The sequence below is a fragment of the Pezoporus occidentalis genome, unplaced genomic scaffold, assembly GCF_034315485.1.
Source record: "Pezoporus occidentalis ecotype Australia unplaced genomic scaffold, CSIRO_AGI_Poc_V1 ctg226, whole genome shotgun sequence".
Taxonomy (NCBI): Eukaryota; Metazoa; Chordata; class Aves; order Psittaciformes; family Psittacidae; genus Pezoporus; species Pezoporus occidentalis.
This window is the reverse complement of record NW_026914138.1, coordinates 1,335,209-1,352,544: the sequence shown is the minus strand read 5'-3', so window position 1 is coordinate 1,352,544 and position 17,336 is coordinate 1,335,209. Positions and strand designations below refer to the sequence as shown.

The window sequence follows — 17,336 nt, the reverse complement described above, 5'->3', positions numbered from 1 at the left end:
TCAGGGATGGGGAGGGGGGGAAGAAGGGAAAGGGGGGGGATGCGGCGTGTCTTGGCCGGCTGGAGCAGGCCAGCTGCTGGCATGGAGCGAGAAATCCACCCGGCAGAGCCAGTGCTCATTAATCATTTGAACTCCTCAACTGCCAGCTCCTTTCAAGATCTTTCAAGAAGTGTTTTCACCCAAAATAGAGTTGAAAACGCGCCGGGCCCTACTTTCAGAGTCTCATCCATCTGGCCATTATGGGGAGTGTCAGGCGGCTCTGACAGACAAGGCTGCTCTGTTCGAGGGGCCCCGGCTCCCGCAACCTGTCATATCGTGGGGCTGATCGCAGCTGACAGCTCCATTTGGACCTACCCAAGAGATAAAAGCGCCGTTCATGGCAGCGGGGAGAAGGGCACGGGGGAGAGGGATGAGCGGGGGGGGGGGTACCACGGGATGCGGGATGCGGGCAGCATCCCTGGTACCCTGTGCGCGCACCATGGAGAAAAGCAGCCTCTATCCCCAAAAGCCAGGGGGTGCGAGAGGAGGGTGTCAGGGTGCAATGTGGGGTCCAACCTGGAGCTCCTGTGCCCGTTGCCCACCCCTTGGCTGTGCTGCACAATGGGACCAAGCTCATCCATCCCCTGCGAAGCCCTTGGAGCTGCCAGGCCTCCTTTTCCCCCCCCTCCCCAAACTCACCTGGGAGCGTGCTGGGTGCTGTGCACACCCCAAAGTGCTTGAGCAGTGTGAGCGAGACCCCAAAGCAGCTCAACAGACCCAGTGCAGGGAGAGCTTCCTCCATGCGTGGCACCAGGAGGAGCCTGGCACAAGGGACACAGCGGGATGCTCCCCTAAGGAATTCCCTGCCGGTGCCGCGCTGGTGCATCCAAGTCAGATGAATTTGGGAATTACCAACATGGCAATGGAGGTGCGCATCCAGCGAGTCCTTTGCAAGCAGTTGTTCCAATACAGGCTTCAACTGGAGCCCAGGAGACGTCCCAGAAGGAACAAAAGGCTTTTCAGCTCCATTTTCCAGCAACCAGGATGGCAAATTCCCCTTCCCAGCCACGCAAGGGGTTGGATGCTCTCTGGAGCAGGTTGAGCAACAGTTTTCTTGCAAGCCTAAGGCTGCTCCGTGCCTCTGACAAACCAACCCAACTTGTGCTTTGCCTCAGGTCAGAGACATTTGCCATGGAAGAAGAACCTGGATGGTCCTGCTCCAGCCCCAAGTGCTAGTGATGGAAAGAGGCTCCTGACACTGCAGGATCCAGCCTGAAGAGGGGAGAAGCAAGACAGGAGCACGGTATCAGCCAGGTCTTGGTGGTAGCAAGCGCAGGAGCCAGGAGAGAAAGATGCAGCAAATCTGCTCTCTTGAAGATGTGGGGGTCAATAAAGTCCTTTTCAGCTCTCTGCTCCAGTGGGTGTCTGCAGGGTGGGTTTATAGAGGGATATAAAGCTTCCAGATGCCCAGGATGCTGAGTGTCCTTTGGCTGCCTCCAGGTTGTGCTGGGCCGGGAGGGATGATCCCCACTCTTTGGGACCACGAGGCACTGGTAGAAGTCACTGATGTGCATCCCAGCTCCGCTCAACCCATTGGGATGAGCTCTGCTGGCATCCCACCGCCTCTTCATAGCTCCTGCATGGCTCCATCCTCGCAGAGGCCACATCCCCCCACCCAGCCTGCCCCTTGCACAGGGCTGCGAGGTGGGATGAAGCCAGCATCAAGCTGCTGCAGGAGCTTTCCATAAGCCCCGTGCTCGAAAGCATCAGGGTGTGTGGCAACCTGTTTGTTCTTGTGCATTGAGCTGCAGGAATAGAGTCAGTCAACTGAGCTGTCAGCGAGCGTCTCCCCCAGCGTCCTCCGAAACACTTGTGTGTGTGGAATTATGACTCCTCGGTTATTCATCACCATAATAAACAGAGAGAACTCCGAACCACGCAGCACATAATGAACAGGATCGCTTACACGCCTGCCAGAGTAAACCAGCACGAGCGGGGCTGCGGGGAATGGTGCAGCACAGGCTGCGCTCCGCAGCCCACCAGCGACCCTGCATCCATGCTGGATCGCCGTGGGTCAGTCGGCTCCGGGCTCAGATGCTGCAGAGGGAAGGGGCAGCCGTGGATGCCCCTTGGTGCTTCCTATGGTGATCAGTCAAAACAGGGTGTCCTGGTGCCGCGGGGAAGGTGATGCTGTCGCCGTTGCAAGCGGTGCCGCTGGGAGGATTCCCACCACACGCCCGTTTATGGCCAGGGAAGCAGCAGCAGCAGCAGCTCTTCAGCCTCCATTCAAAGCCATATGGAAGCTGTCTTCCACCTGCAGCATTCCCGGTCACAGCAGCACCCCAGGTGCTTGCCTGAGCACCTCGAGGTCTTTTCTTCTTCTCCGCTCGCCTCCTCCAAGGCCTCTCGTTGCTTGTGCTGCTCAAACTGGAGGTGCTGCCCCATCCCCTCCGGCACGGTGCCCCGCTCACGCTGCAAACCAGGGGTCCAGCTTTGCGCCCCGGTGCCCCATCTGCTCCATTCCCGGTTGCAGCACGCAGCCCCGGGCAGCAGGAACTCTGCTGCTGGAAGCTCTGGCTGCCAGGACCACCTCCAGGTACAGGTCTGCTCTAGAGCACACAAAGCATCCCCCCCTTAAAGCAAAGCCCTGGGTACAGGGATGCTGGTGGGGCAGGACAGGAGATGCCCACACCAGTTTGGGAGCACAAACACAGAGCCCGTGTTCTCCAGGGCTTCCACCAGAGCTCACGTGGGGAGAAAAGCTGCTTTATGCAGCTGAGGAACTTCCCATCCAGCCGCTGTAGATGCCTCTGCATCCTGACCTGACCTCCTCTCGGCGGGCACCAGCCCCTGGAAGACTCGGTGCTCCGGTCTGCAACGCCTTGGATGCCTGTGGGCAAACACCTCTGCATCACCTAAAACACATCGAGGGGAGGAGGTTTACGTGCAGGAGAGGCAGGAAAACAACAACAACAAACTGTGGCTTGGCTCTTTTCGGTCACGTATTTATTGGGGGGCCAGATGGGCTTTACAAACGGGGACAGTTCTGAGGCACGCAGCACACGGCGGAGCTGCTCCGCCTGCGCTTCCAAGTCAGTCCTCCCCCAGCACAAGGTATAATGTTGCCTTTGTTCGGCTGCCTGCGCCGGGCCGGCACGGCAAAGCCGCGCACCCGCAGCCCGGCGTGGTCCCGGTGCTTTCCATCCGCACACATCCAACGCCGCGGCCCCGGCAACTGCCGCAATAAATCAATGGGAAAATAGAGGCTGCCAGTTAGACTAAACAAGCGCGTTCGCAAGGCTTGCTAACCCTCATTAATCACTCTGACAGCCCTAAAAACACATTTCCCCTTTAATGACTGTATTTGGATAATCAGAGCTTTTTCCTCACGGCGCGGGGTGACTGACGGGCGGGCGCGACTGCGGCGAGCGCCGGCACCGGGGTCAGCGGCGAGTCAAGCGCTGGAGGTCCTGGAGGGCTGGAGAAGTTGCCATTGTGCAAGGGGAAAAGGGACCCTGGGCACCCCATCCCCGTGCCCGACGCCCACCTTCAATCCCCTCCCACCGGCTGCGTTTGAAAGGGCCTTTTCTTGCCGCTCCGCGCTCCCTTTTTAGGTGACTTCTGCCTCCTGGAGAGGTTTGAAACCTCGCACATTTGTCTGTATAAATGATGCACCGCATTAATGCACAGTGCATTATGAAAATGGTAATTCAAACCCATACAACTCTAAATTAAGCCATACATTATCCGACCCACTCAGCCATATATTTTGGAGAAAGACAGGATTGAATCAAATCAAACCGAAAACTGTGGAGTGCAGGTTGTTAGACAGAATGATTAATAAAGTGCATCCCAGTGCTCTTATTATAAAATGAATTCCGCAATAACCTGGGCATACATTACATGGGGAGTTATTTAATACATTGGCAACACAATCATTCCCCAGCAGATGAAGGCCCCGAGTGTCAGCTGCTATCAGATGATACTTCGCAGTGTTTACACAGCCTGGCCCCAGTGCTGCAGTCTTTAGGGAGGGGAAAAACGATTCCTCAGGGAGCCTTCTGCACAGCAGGATGTATCCAAGCAGCATCCAGCTCCCAGGGAAAGCACGCTGGGCTCGGGTCTGGAGCTGGGAGCATCCTGGCCTGAGGAAAGGTTTGGGGGAAGAGGGGAGATGGAGCTTTGCCGTATGGGGAGGATGCACCAGGATGCCCTGGGAGAAGGGCTCCGGCAGGATAATGGCTTTGGGAAGTCCTTTACACCTGCCCAGGCTGCTCCATGGCAGCTGCTCACTAGCTGGCCCACAGTACAGCCCCAGCAGACCGTGCACAAGGGGTATCACGCCTCAAGCACATCCATGGGCATCGTGGCATCACTCTTTCATCCGGCAGCATGAGGCTGTGCACGGTGGAGCAGGAGCTGCAGTGAGGAGCTGTGATTTACGCCGGGGACCAGTGGCACCCAAGCAAAGCCAACACTGAGCAGCATCAGTGGCGGGAGCAGGGACCACATCCAGGGAGCAGCGATGCTCCCGAGGGGAAGGGGGGGTCCTGGCACGGCTTCAACCATCACCACTCAGCTCTGCGGCAGAGGGGATGGGAGCACAGGAGCTGCCCCTCGAGAGCCAAAGGGACACAGGGACCGGAGACACCATCACAGTCACAGCAGCAAAGCCCCCTCTGCTCCGAACCCAGTTCTGCAAACCCCAGGCCCTCACCCTGCAAACATCCCAACGGGAAGGAGCGGGACCACCATAAGCAAAGCCAGACCTGAGCCACAGCCACAGCAGGGCAAGGGACCAGCGAATCCTACGTCCCCCAGCCTTGAGGAGCTTGGGGATGGTGCCTCCAACCCCTCCACCAGCTTCCAGCACCACCATCACCTCCCCTTTCCAGCAGAGACCCCGGCCAGGGCCCTCACCAGCAGCCACACGCCTCCAGCCCCGCTCACAAGAACGGGTGGAAAACCAGCAAATCCCATTGGCAAAGCAAGCCCCTGTTTGAAGCACATTATTTTTCAGCTCAGAGGACACAAAGGAATTTAAACACAGGGCAGAAGGCAATATAGAGAAGACAATTAACTGGGATTAATTGCATGACTCACCCAAAATGCAACAGGAGGAAATCACTCAACAGCAGGGAAAAAAAAGCAGGGGAGCACATGGGGGCTTCAACAGGAAGCAGGGACAAGGATGGGGGTGCTGCTACAAACACTGGGCTGGAATAACAGCCCATTCCAGAGGGACATGGGGTGCAGAGATGGGAGCCATCCCCGCTTCAGAGCCATTTATCACCCCAGCCACCAAAGGGACAGGGCTGGGGGGGGGGGAACGAAGAGGCCCCTGCTACCCATGGCTGCTGGAGCATCCCTAACACCAGCGCGCTCCACGACCCCCTTCATCCCCCTATTCCTGCCCCAAAGCTGAATTCCAGCGGCGGCTGCAACCTCGGGTGGGCTCCCCCCCCTCCCTCCCTGCTTCTCGCCTCGCTTTCCACTCAACCGCCTTCTCGAACCTTCCCTCCACACGGGAACCCCGGTGCCTTCCTCCCGACGCGCGCACCGAGGAAGAGGAACCGGTGGGGGGAAACCGGGCGCATCTCCCCCCCCCTCCCCCGTCCTCCTTCAACCCCATCGCGGTGCTAACGGGGATGAGGGGAATAGGGGCTGCACCGGGCACCCCGCGGGACCGAGGGCTCCGCCGCTAGATGGTGCTGGGAGCCCGCGGCCCCGGTGCGGAGCCCGGTCGGGAACGGGGCGGGACGAGAGACGACACCAGAGGGTGGATATAACCAAGAGTCATTTATTAACAAAATAGGACTTACCGAGCCGGAGCTCATCCACCCGCCACGCTCGCCGCCCTCCCGCTGCTCCGGCCGTGGGGTGCCCCGCTCCTGCCCACCGCCGCCGCCGCCGCTCTTCGCCGCTGCCCCGGGGCTTACAACCGGGGTCCTGCCCCCCTCTTCCCCACGGTGGGACGGGGAGGGGATGGATGGATGGATGGAGGGGGGGGGGTGTCGGTGCAGGCGGGGCTTTGCCCGCCCGCCGCAGCCCGCAAAAATCATGGAAATTAAGGGGAAAAAAAAGGGGAAAAACATTAAAAATTAAAAAAAAAAAAAATAAAAGGGTCAAAAATGCCATTTGTAACGTTACAAACGAGAATCCAGAATGAGAAACATGGAGGGGGGAAAGAAGGAGGAAAATGCCTTTTTTTTTTTTGCCTTGTGTGTCAGGAGTCATGCAAGAATTTCTCAGGAGAAATTAAAAGGGAAGGGGGGGGGGGGAGGAAATCAAAAGAAACAGGAGAAAAACCCCCAAAGCCCCACACCTGCGAAGGAAAGAATAGTATTTTTTGTCTCTTTTTTTTTGTCTTTTTTTTTTTTTTAGTTTTTTTTTTGTAGTTTTTTTTTGTTTGGACACAGACTTTTTGCATACCATCGATTCATTGGTGTATTAATGCACTTATATTCCCAGCTTTAAGCTAACATACAGTAAATAAATACACAGTCCAAGGAGGGAGCGAGGAGGAGGAGGAGGAAGGCTGGCGCAGAGGGGAAGGAGCCGCCGCAGTTACTGATATCCCAGTGCAGAAGCTGAAGTTAGTCTTTGGCCGTAGAGCGCGTATGGCGAGTAGTAAGGTCCGGCGGCCGGCAAGGAGGGCACGGGCAGGGCGCCGGCCGTGGGCAAGTGGCTCTTGCCGTAGGGATGGTACCTGTTGAGTCCCAAAGTGTGTGGGCTCCTCAAGGAGAGGGAGGCCGGTAACGTGTTGGGGCTCCCGGGGGCAGCGGGCGGGAGGTGGAGGTGGCAGGAGGCAGCGGAGCCCAGCCCGGAGGTAGGGTAACCCGCCAAGAGCTTTTCCGCCCCTGGCAGGGCCGTGTGGGTCCGTAGGTGGGTGAGCAGCTCCTCGGAGGTGGCAAACCTCTTGTCGCAGGGTCCGCTGGCAGACACCCAGTTGCATATGTGGGGCAGGGGGTCGTTCTGCAGCATGAAGCCGTAGGTGTAGAGGGGGTGGCCGGGCAGGCTGGGGGTGCCGCCGGAGGAGAGCGTGGTGTGCACCGAATGCAGCGGGTGCGTGGGGTACACCAAGGGGTATCCGCTCTTGAGGCTGCCGGGGTCGTGCACGCAGCTGGAGCAGTTGCTGGAGCTCAGGTGCGAGGCGCTGTGGTAGCTCAGGCAATACGGGTCCCGGCATAATCCCTGCATGAAGGAGGGCGGCGAGGCCCCCGTGAGCGGGCTGGAGCTCGGCGGCTTGCCCGGCAGCCCCAGTGCCCCCGGGAGCTGGCTGCCCACCAGGCCCGGCTTAGTGGGGTCCAGCCCCGGCACGAACTGGGACGGGTAACCGGCGTAGGCACCGACGATGGAGCCGTGGTAGCCGATGCTGGAGGGTGGCAAAGGGAACACCGAGTGCCCCGGCTTGTAGGGAGACACGGGGGCCACATGGCCGGCGGGCGGCAGGGCGGGGGGCTCCGACTTTCGGCCCGAAGGGGGCTCTCCGTGCGGCCCGGGTTCCGCCGCCCCGCGCCCCAGGCCCCCGCCCGTCCCCTCGGGGCTGGGTTTGCCCGCTTCAGGCTCCTTCTTCTCCTCGGTGCCCTTGGGGTCTGCGTGCTGCGGCGAGGCCCCCCGGGAGCCACCGGGCGAGGCGGCGGCGGCGGCGGCGTGCGGGGGGAACGGCGGGCAAGCGGCGCTGGGTACCCGAAAGCCGGCCTTGTCCGAGCCGCCCTCTTTGCGCTGCTCCCCGCCGCCCTTCGAGTAGGGTTTGAAGCTGGACTTGTCCTCGGGCGGAGCGTCCCCGCTGCCCGGCGGCTTGAGGGCGGCGGGGCGGGCGTTGGGCTCCTTCTCGGCTGCGGGCTGCCCGGCGGAGGCCACGGCGTTCAGCTTGGAGGAGGGCGGCGGGTCGGGCTTGCCGATCTGCGAGCAGGTCTGGGCCAGCAGCGCCAGCGGGCTCTTCTTGGCGTCCAGCTGCGGGCGGAGCGGAGCCGGTCAGGGGACACACACACACACATCACATCGGTGCCCCCCAGCCCGGCCCCCACCCGATCCCATCCCACTCCCGATATCCCGGGTGCGGCGGGGACGGGCCCGGCGCCGAGCCAGAGCCGGGGGGGAAAGGGGGAGCGCGCCCGGCCGGGGAGAAGAACCGGGGTGCGGTGTAATGGGGGGGGGGTGGTGGTGAAGAAAGAACCGGGCTGCAGCAGCGGCGGAGGGAAGGAAAGCGGGGGAGCGGCGGGCACTGACCTCGATGGGGCTGACGGGCGTGGAGGAGAGCGGCTGGAGGTACTCGGGGTGCAGGAGGTGGCCGCCGTGGGCGCTGAGCATCTTCAGGACGCGGATGGGCAGCCGGCTGGCCTGGCGCAGCGGGTCGGCGGGGGGCGGCCGGGGCGACGGGGCGCCCGTAGCTCCGCGGCTCGGCGGGGGGCTCGGCCGGGGCCCGCCGGGGGCACCGCTCATTTGGGGGCGGGCAGCAAGGGGGGAGGGGGGGGGAAAAGGGGAAGGGGGGGGGGGGGGAAAAGCCCCGGGCTCCGCGGGGCCGGGCGGGCGGCGGAGCGGCGGCGGCGGCGGCCCCGGCGAGACGAAACCCTTCCCCGGCCCCACCGACACGTCAAATAGCCCCGATGGCGGCCGCGCTCCGAGGGGGCCGGCGCCGCGCACCAATCCGAGCCCGGCCGGGCCCCCGGGGCGGGGAGAGCCGCCGGTGGGGGGGGCGAACCGCTGCTGCCGCCGCCCCGCGCCGCGCCGCCGCGTGGGGGAGAGGCGGTCACGGCACGGAACGGAACGGAACGGGGTTAGAGCGGAGCGGAGCGGAGCGGCTGCGGCGCATGGAGAGGGTGGCACAGCCGGGGATGGCACGGCTTGGCAGGGCTCAGCTGGCAGAGCGTGGCACTGCTGGCATGGCATAGCATGGCACAGCTTGGCACGGCTGGCATAGCTTAGCATGGCACAGCTTGGCATGGCTGGCGGACCATGGCACGGCTCAGCTGGCACAGCTTGGCACTGCTGGCATAGCTTAGCATGGCACAGCTCATCTGGCACAGCTTGGCATGGCTGGCAGACCATGGCATGGCTCAGCTGGCAGTGCATGGCGCTGCTGGCATGGCATAGCATGGCACAGCTTGGCACGGCTCAGCTGGCAGAGCATGGCACTGCTGGCATGGTATAGCATGGCACAGCTTGGCACGGCTGGCGGACCATGGCACGGCTCAGCTGGCAGAGCATGGCACTGCTGGCATAGCTTAGCATGGCACAGCTTGGCATGGCTGGCGGACCATGGCATGGCTCAGCTGGCAGAGCATGGCACTGCTGGCATAGCTTAGCATGGCACAGCTCATCTGGCACAGCTTGGCATGGCTGGCGGACCATGGCACGGCTCAGCTGGCAGAGCATGGCACTGCTGGCATAGCTTAGCATGGCACAGCTCATCTGGCACAGCTTGGCACAGCTGGCAGACCATGGCACGGCTCAGCTGGCAGAGCATGGCACTGCTGGCATAGCTTAGCATGGCACAGCTTGGCACTGCTGGCATAGCTTAGCATGGCACAGCTCATCTGGCACAGCTTGGCACGGCTGGCGGACCATGGCACGGCTCAGCTGGCAGAGCATGGCACTGCTGGCATAGTTTAGCATGGCACAGCTTGGCACAGCTGGCATAGCTTAGCATGGCACAGCTTGGCATGGCTGGCAGACCATGGCACGGCTCAGCTGTCAGAGCATGGCACTGCTGGCATAGCTTAGCATGGCACAACTCATCTGGCACAGCTTGGCACAGCTGGTGGACCATGGCATGGCTCAGCTGGCACAGCTTGGCATGGCTGGCGGACCATGGCACGGCTCAGCTGGCAAAGCATGGCACTGCTGGCATAGCTTAGCATGGCACATCTCATCTGGCACGTCTTGGCACAGCTGGCAGACCATGGCATGGCTCAGCTGGCAGAGTGTGACATGGCTGACACAACTTGACATGGCACGGCACAGCTCAGCTTGTAGTGCATGGCACAGTGGCTGGCAGAGCATGGCACTACTGACATGGCTTGCCATAGCATGGCACAGCTCAGCCGGCAGAACATAGTGCTGCTAGCACACCTAGGCATGGTGTGGCACAACTCAGCTGGCATGGCACTGCTGGCACAGCTTAGAATGGCACAGCATGGCTCAGCTGGCATGGCATGCCCAGAATGACTTATCATGGCATGGCATGGCTCAGCTGGCACACCATGGCATGGCACTGCTGCTATGGTACGGCTTAGGTATGATCAGCCTGGCACAGCTCACACTTCTGCACCCAATCTGCGTGTCCTGTACCCAGGCAGTGCCTGCAGCCCGCCCTATAGCCCATTAACCTTCCCAGCAATGAACTTCTGATTTCTGGTTACCTTTTCCAGGCATCCTTGAATTGAATCCACAAAGCCCTGGGGCTCCATGATTGGGGGGAGGCTGAAATCCATCATCCCTCCGAGGGGATGAGATCCTCTTTCTATGAGGAGTCAAGGCACATGGATAAATCTTTGCGTGTTAAAATGAAGGCTTATCAGGAATAAATTCCCTATTGGCCCAGTCACCCTGTCCTGCAGGGATGACACGGTCTTTTGGCTCTGGGTGTTGGACATTTCATGTTTTCCTTCATATACCCCTGCCTGAAGGTGGTTCATTCACCACCAGCAGGTTCATGGTGACTGCTTGTGATGGGAAGGAACCAGCTCTCTGGGTGCACTGTGGCATGGACCCACCTCTGTCCTCCCTGCGCTTGGGTTTCAGGTCCCTCCTGCCTCCCAGAACAGGGAGAGGGGGAAAAGAGGGAGAAAGATGCCTCTAATGAATCAGATTAACCCCTGACAGATGCTTTGTGTTCCAGCTGTGGTGCTGTTATTAAGTCTCACCAAGCCTGGCTGCTCTGGGTTCTGCATCTCCCCAGCATCGCCACGGTGCACCCCGACATCGAGTCCTCCTTCTCCCATTGCTATCAATCACCCTGATGGCTGGACCTGTCCCTTTCCCCTCACTGTGAGGCTTTTCCCTCTTTTCCTTTCCCTTTCCCAGAGCTGACCACAAGATTGATTCAATCCGGAGCTCGGGGATGTGAAGGGAGAGGCGCTGCCTTTCAAAGGAGCCATTCAAGTCAGGAGGAAATGCAAACACCCCAAGGTGCCTCAAAAGTCACTCGAGTTGGATGCCAACAACAACACGGCCCTGACAAAAGAGTGTGAAGTGAGGTGGGACACCCGCATAAGAGCAGTGGTGATGCTGAATCGGAGGGAGGGCACTAAGCACTGGTACCTCCAGGGCTGCAGTTACCGCTTCCCTCGGTGCCTGGGATGTTCCAAAGGCCTGATCCTGCCCTGGCACTGGCACACCAGGGAACATCCGGATTCGTCTTGTGTTTGCTGGATTGAAACATCACCAAAGGGTCATCATGGATAATGATGCATCCTGCTCGGTGTGCATGCCCTTAGCGTCTCTGTTCATAGTCTTCATCCTAAAATCCTTGAGGAATTGTGGTTTTCTTTAAGTTCAGGAGCTTTCAGCAACTCGGGATGCTCCCAGGAAGGGCTTAAGGGTGACACTTTGCTGCCCAGGCCCCTTCCCAGCATCATCCCACCACATCTGCATGGTGCAGAGAGGTGCTTTAAAGGCAGCTAGGAGATGAGTGATGGGCAGGGATTGCTGGACCCCCCCCCCCAGTTTCACAGCATCTTATTGTGTTGCTGATAGGTTGCTCTTAGTGTTGTGAGCTATGGCACGGCATGGCTCTAGGCATTGGCATCCGAAGTCCTGGCGGTGCTGGAGGTGAGGAATGGGCAGGGAGCAACGTCCAGGCTGGAGAAGGAGAGAGGGATCCGAGTGCTGCAGCCTGCGTGGAAAATGGTGGTGGGATAGGATAAGACATGAATTTAAATCACTGCAACTCTTCCAGCATCTCTCTTTGCTGCACGCTGGGATAAATGCCTTTATTGCTGCTGGATGCACTTTAAGGGAAACATTCCTGGTCTGGGAGAAGCGGGGTGTTTGCTAGGGGAAATGGGGCAGGGGAGCAGCCCTGCTCCCATGAAGGTCCCAGCCAGTGGTGGGGATACAGGGGACATCTCCCTCCGTCCATCACTGCACCACGGGCATCCAAGATGTTCCTCAAAGCTGAGCTTTTCAGGTGCTAGTTGTCCCCCTCCTGATACAGGTGAATCATCTTCTACCAGCCTTCAGGGAAGCAAAAGCCATCGGAGCTGGCATCTCCCTGCCCTGCTCCTATCCTCCAGGTCCTACCGCTCCGCAGCGAGCTCAGGCCTCGCTTTTAGCTGCAGAACAAGTGCATAAAAATGATCTTATTTATTACAGGAGACATGTTTTAAAACAACTGACAAAATTGCAAGATGTAAAACGACAAGCAAGTGCTTCTTCTTTTTTAAACCCATATAGACTCCTGGCAATGATAAAAATAGTGTTTTCTGTTTTAAAGTTGGAATTAATCTTTCTTTCCAAAGCAATCATGTAGCAGGAAAAGCAGGAAGACACTTAGATGTTAACTGATGCTCGCTGGGTGATGGTTACTTATTGAGTAGCCGGGTAGCTGGCTTTGCTCTGCACAGCCATTAACATTAAAGCACATTAAAGCAAAGAAAGGTGAGGGGGGTTTTATTCCCCTCCCCTGTTCCCTTGATGTGTGGCTAACAGCTGGTTTTCTGTGTGACAAATCAGTGGGGTCTTCCTGTTGTTGATGTAATGAAGCTGTTTCCTGGTGTGAAATTCTAGGGGATGAATCGCAGGAGGGGGAGGAGAACATCCCACACTTATCAAAGTGCTCCGGAGGGGAGCGAGGGCTGGGATCAAAACAGGCAGCGGGGCCGATGCTGGGTCACGGAGACGTCAGTTGAGGCTTGTTTTGGGTGGGTTTTGGCCTGGTTTAGCTCTGAATTTCCTGCTGCTGCAATGCTCTTCGCAGCGATGGGCTGCTGGTTGGGGTATTGCACCCTAACCCTGGCAAGGAGCCTACAGCAACCAGAGGGTCCATCCCTCTCCTTCTTTAGGAGGGCTAGGAACCAGAGCAACCCCAAGCCCTGAGGTTGGGGGGCAGCAATGGGAGCGCTCCCCAGCCCCATCCACAAAGGAATGGCATCCCCAGGGATGGGATGGGCTGGAAGGCGGCAGCATCCCCATGATGGTGGGATAAGAGCCTGGCTGGGTTGTGCAGGGAGGCTTTGGGTAAGCGTGATGGGGAGGGAGCACGCAATAAGATCCAGTCTTAACATCACAGTAGCGCTGCAGAGAGCGGTCTAGTTTACGTGCCTCAGTTTCCCCATCTCTAAAGTGTGATGCTGACCCTCAGGACCCATCTCAATGGGAAGGGGCTTACCCTAAAGCACTTTAGGGACCTGGGTGTTCCTTTCTGCTGGCACCACCTCAAGCCCTTTTGGGGGTTCATTTAGCCCTCAGACACCCCCCAGCAAAAGCAATCCCTTTTACCTCCATTCTCTTCTTGCTTTGCCAGGATTAGTTAATTAAAACTATGCAAATCCAAACAACTTCATTTCTATAAGCCCAGGACCGGAGCCTCGAACCATTTGGTGCAGCTCATGTGGCACGTACGTTACATAAAATGTTTGGAGCGACTCTAATAAGAATGAAAAAGGCTGTAAATCAAGTTTAATTTATTCATTTTCTGTATGGTATGAAAGCCTGCCAAAAATCAGATTATTTATGAGCCCTTCGTAACAATAGGCATTTTTATTGGTTGCAAATGACAAAAGGGGATCTCAGAGGGAGATTTTTTTTCCCCCCTTCTTTTAGGTTTTTTTTTTTGAATGCCTTCGCAGAAACATTTATTTTGTTGGACTCTGTGATCTCAAAGACAAATATTTAATCATTGATACCATAAAAATAATTCATATTTTGATACCGACGAACACATCAGCCTTAAGAACATAAATACGCGGCGCTAATCCAGCCCAAAGGCTCCGGCGCGCGCCGCAGCGCAGGTTAGGGAAAGGGGCTGTGATTTACACCCGCTTCCTTAAATTTCCCATTAAGGGTATAATCTCCCATCAGGCTTTCACAAAATGCCTGAGCCACTTGGGGCTTTCCCTTTTCCACTCCTATTCAGTGGGCTGATGGGTGCAGAGGTGCTCTGTGTGCGCTGACACACGCGTGTGCCCCTGTACTCTCTTTGCCCAGCCACAGCTGATTCAGCCACGTCTCTCTGGTAACTGAATGCCTGCAAGGAAACCAACCGGGTAAAGCAGGTTTCCCATCTGGAAAACCACTGATAAACCAACCTGGATTGGCTTCTGCCTCCATTTCCAGCTTGTTTAAACCATCTTCTGGCACAGGAGGTGAGTTTGGTGATGGGCATGTGCTGCATGCCCTGCAGGGCAGGTACTCGCTACCCATCAGGCCCATCTTGGGGATGCTTTTGTGGATGTCCCAGAGGTCCCATCTGAAGCCCTGCTACCCATGGATGCACCCTAACCCTGGCAAGGAGCCTACAGCAACCAGAGGGTCCATCCCTCCCCTTCTTTAGGAGGGCTAGGAACCAGAGCAACCCCAAGCCCTGAGGTTGGGGGCAGCAATGGGAGCGCTCCCCAGCCCCATCCACAAAGGAATGGCATCCCCAGGGATGGGATGGGCTGGAAGGCGGCAGCATCCCCATGATGGGGACAGTGCGGTGGGATAAGAGCCTGGCTGGGTTGTGCAGGGAGGCTTTGGGTAAGCGTGATGGGGAGGGAGCACGCAGGAACAGGGGCTTTCTCTGTGCCGATCCTTAGGGAAAAAGAAGTAGAAAGAAAACCAAGGAGAGGGAAAAGAGGGAACCCCCTCCCTGGGAGAATTAGCATCCAGGATCTGTCAGTCACTGGGAGCTTTTGGTAAAAGGGGCCCCTTGTCAACCTCTGCCTTTGATGTGACTGGGACGGAGGTGCTCAATTAAAAGCCTATCAGTCTGTAAGTAAATCAACGCCTATCAGGCTTGTCACATCAAACAAACGATTATTGCAGGAACCCGCCCACCCCATTAATCTGGCTGTTCCTTCTTGACAGCTCAGGGTCAGGGCACTGTAAATCCTGCACTGGATTGCAGCCACCTGGAGCAGGATTAAAGCAGCCCTGCAGCATGTGCTGCTGCACCCAATTACTCCCTGGAGCAATGCGGCTCTGCTGAGGGGTACCCATGGCCCCGGCAGCCGTGGGGTCCCCACTGGAGCTGAGCTTGGCAAGGGCTTTGCTGCTGATGCGGGTGGTTTGGTGATGCTGTGTTGGCAGCAGGGGGCTTGGCTGCATGGTCCAGAGCTCAGCACCCGGCTCTGGGTGCTCAGCACTCAGCGCTGGACCAGTGTTGTATCAGAGAATCATGGAATGGTTTGAGTTAGAAGGGGCCTTAAAGCTCGTCCAGTTCCAACCCCCTGCTATAGGCAGGGACACCTTCCACTAGAGCAGCTTGCCCCAAGCCCCATCCAACCTGGCCAGCGAGATAACGTGAGAGCAGCAATAAAGATGGCTCTTGGCAGCTCTGGGAAGTTCTTGTGGGTAGGGATGTTCACACATGGAGGATGGAGAGCCCCAAGGTCCACGGTGGGCTGCTTCGATCCCTGCAGGTCGCGTTTGAGCCTGTGCCCTCCTCCGGCAGGGATTGACCTTGGGGAGCCTCTCGGTAACTCACACAGTGAAAGGAACCAACAGGTTGAGTTCTTGGGGCTCTTTGGGTCTGCGTTAGGAGCAGCGGTCGCCGGGGACACAAGGGTTTCCCATCAGGGTGCTGAAGATGAAGGCGATGGGCAGCAACCGGGCATCCCGCCTGGATGCGCTGGGGCTGCGGGCAGGGAGGAGGGTGCTGGAGCCGGGCAGCGGGAGGAAGGCAGCCGGGGCCGTGGAGAACAAGCGGCTCCATTCAAGGGAAGGCAGAAGCCAAAGTTTCCTGAAAAGCCTCTGTGCTGCAGCGGGAGCAGCCTCGGGGCAGCCGGAGCTTGTGATTGCGGCGCACAGAGGCAGGGGCTGTTCCAACAGAGCTAAAGCCGAGTCTCGCCATCACATGAGAGCAGCGCAGAGCAGTAAAGGCAGGGAGCGGGGCGAGCCCCAGGGAGGCTTCAGGGTGGGTTTGGGGAAGGGGCTCGGTGCCCCTCTCCGACTGCTGAGAGCCCCATTGGGGTCCATCCACCTCTATAGGGCAGCACCGCGACCCAGCTCATGGAAACACCCCGAGCAGGTTATGGGGATGCTCCTGGACCAGGACAGCATCCCCCGGGGTGACGAGAGGTCCCATCCTGCACCGGCCTAAGGATGCTGTGCAGGGAGGGAGCTGCTCCCCTCTCTCCCTAGGCCTGTTATCAACCTTTTCCCCCTCCCTCGGAGCCTGGCGCCTCCTAATGCGGCTCTGGCTCGCTGTCAGGGCGCGGAGCCGTCAGCCGGGGCTGCCCTGCAGGGGATGGAGCCGGCTCCGAGGCTCAGCGAGCCCTGCGGCCACCGCGCTCCTGCTTCCCTCTTGGCCTGGGTTTGGGGCACTCCTCAGTGGGCAGCATTGCCCTGACACACGCTGTGCCCCCGGGGCAGCATCCCCAGGGCTGTGTGTTCCCCCCCGGCATCCCCACCTGCAGTAGGGATGTGACAGCGCAACCTGGACCCTCCTAAAAGCACGTTCAAGTTTGGAGGAGGAGCTTTGGTTTTCCATGGCCCAAAGCGCTGGTGCTCCCATCACCGCCTTGATGCATCCGGACGGGGAAAGGAGGGGGAAGCTGGAGAGACAGCGCCGGTGCGAGCAGAGGTGACACCAAACAGGAGACAGGCTCTCGCCGTGCCACGTTTGATGCCGCGACACCAGGGATAAGCGGTATCAGCATCACCCCTCGCCCTGCCCGGCGCCCTCGGCTCATGTCAAGCAACACTCAACCGATAACCAGTGCCCATGTCCCCCATGGAGCCCGGCTGGGATGGGAGATGCTGGTGCTGGGGAAGGCGGGGGGGGGAATGGGTTGGGAAAATCCCTCCTGTCCCACACTGCTTCCACCCAGGTGAGTTTTGTATGGGGAGAAGCACGACCGGGGGGGATCTGGCCCTGCGGAGTTTATCTCCCACACATGATCAATGCCGAGTTTAAGTGAGGTTTATTGGTATCTGTAATTTAACATGACAGATTTCTAACATGAATTACTCTGAGATCATCGTGTGCATAAAATATGACAGGAATCTTTTAAGTGCAAGCATAGTTCTCAGTTAATTTAATAACTGAGATGGAAAATGGAATAGCATTAAATTTAATATTTTACATAATGCTCCTACACTTCCTTCACTTGCTGCTGGCATCATTTGTTTTCCCTTCTTCCTCATCTACAGCTCAACCTGTATGGCTCTGGAGCCCGGCCAGGGGGTGGTACCCCTTTGACAGGCCATGA

General features: G+C 58.4%; 1 protein-coding gene across 1 annotated transcript; it reads right to left on the bottom strand.

Annotated features, from left to right (window-relative positions):
* Positions 1 to 5,759: 5,759 nt before the first annotated feature.
* Positions 5,760 to 8,424, bottom strand: ZNF703 (zinc finger protein 703). The gene is made up of 2 exons (XM_062621007.1): positions 8,212 to 8,424; positions 5,760 to 7,935 (listed from the first exon to the last, which is right to left on the bottom strand). Exons 1-2 carry the CDS (start codon positions 8,422 to 8,424, stop codon positions 6,547 to 6,549), a joined length of 1,602 nt encoding a protein of 533 aa, XP_062476991.1. The 3' UTR covers positions 5,760 to 6,546.
* Positions 8,425 to 17,336: the final 8,912 nt, after the last annotated feature.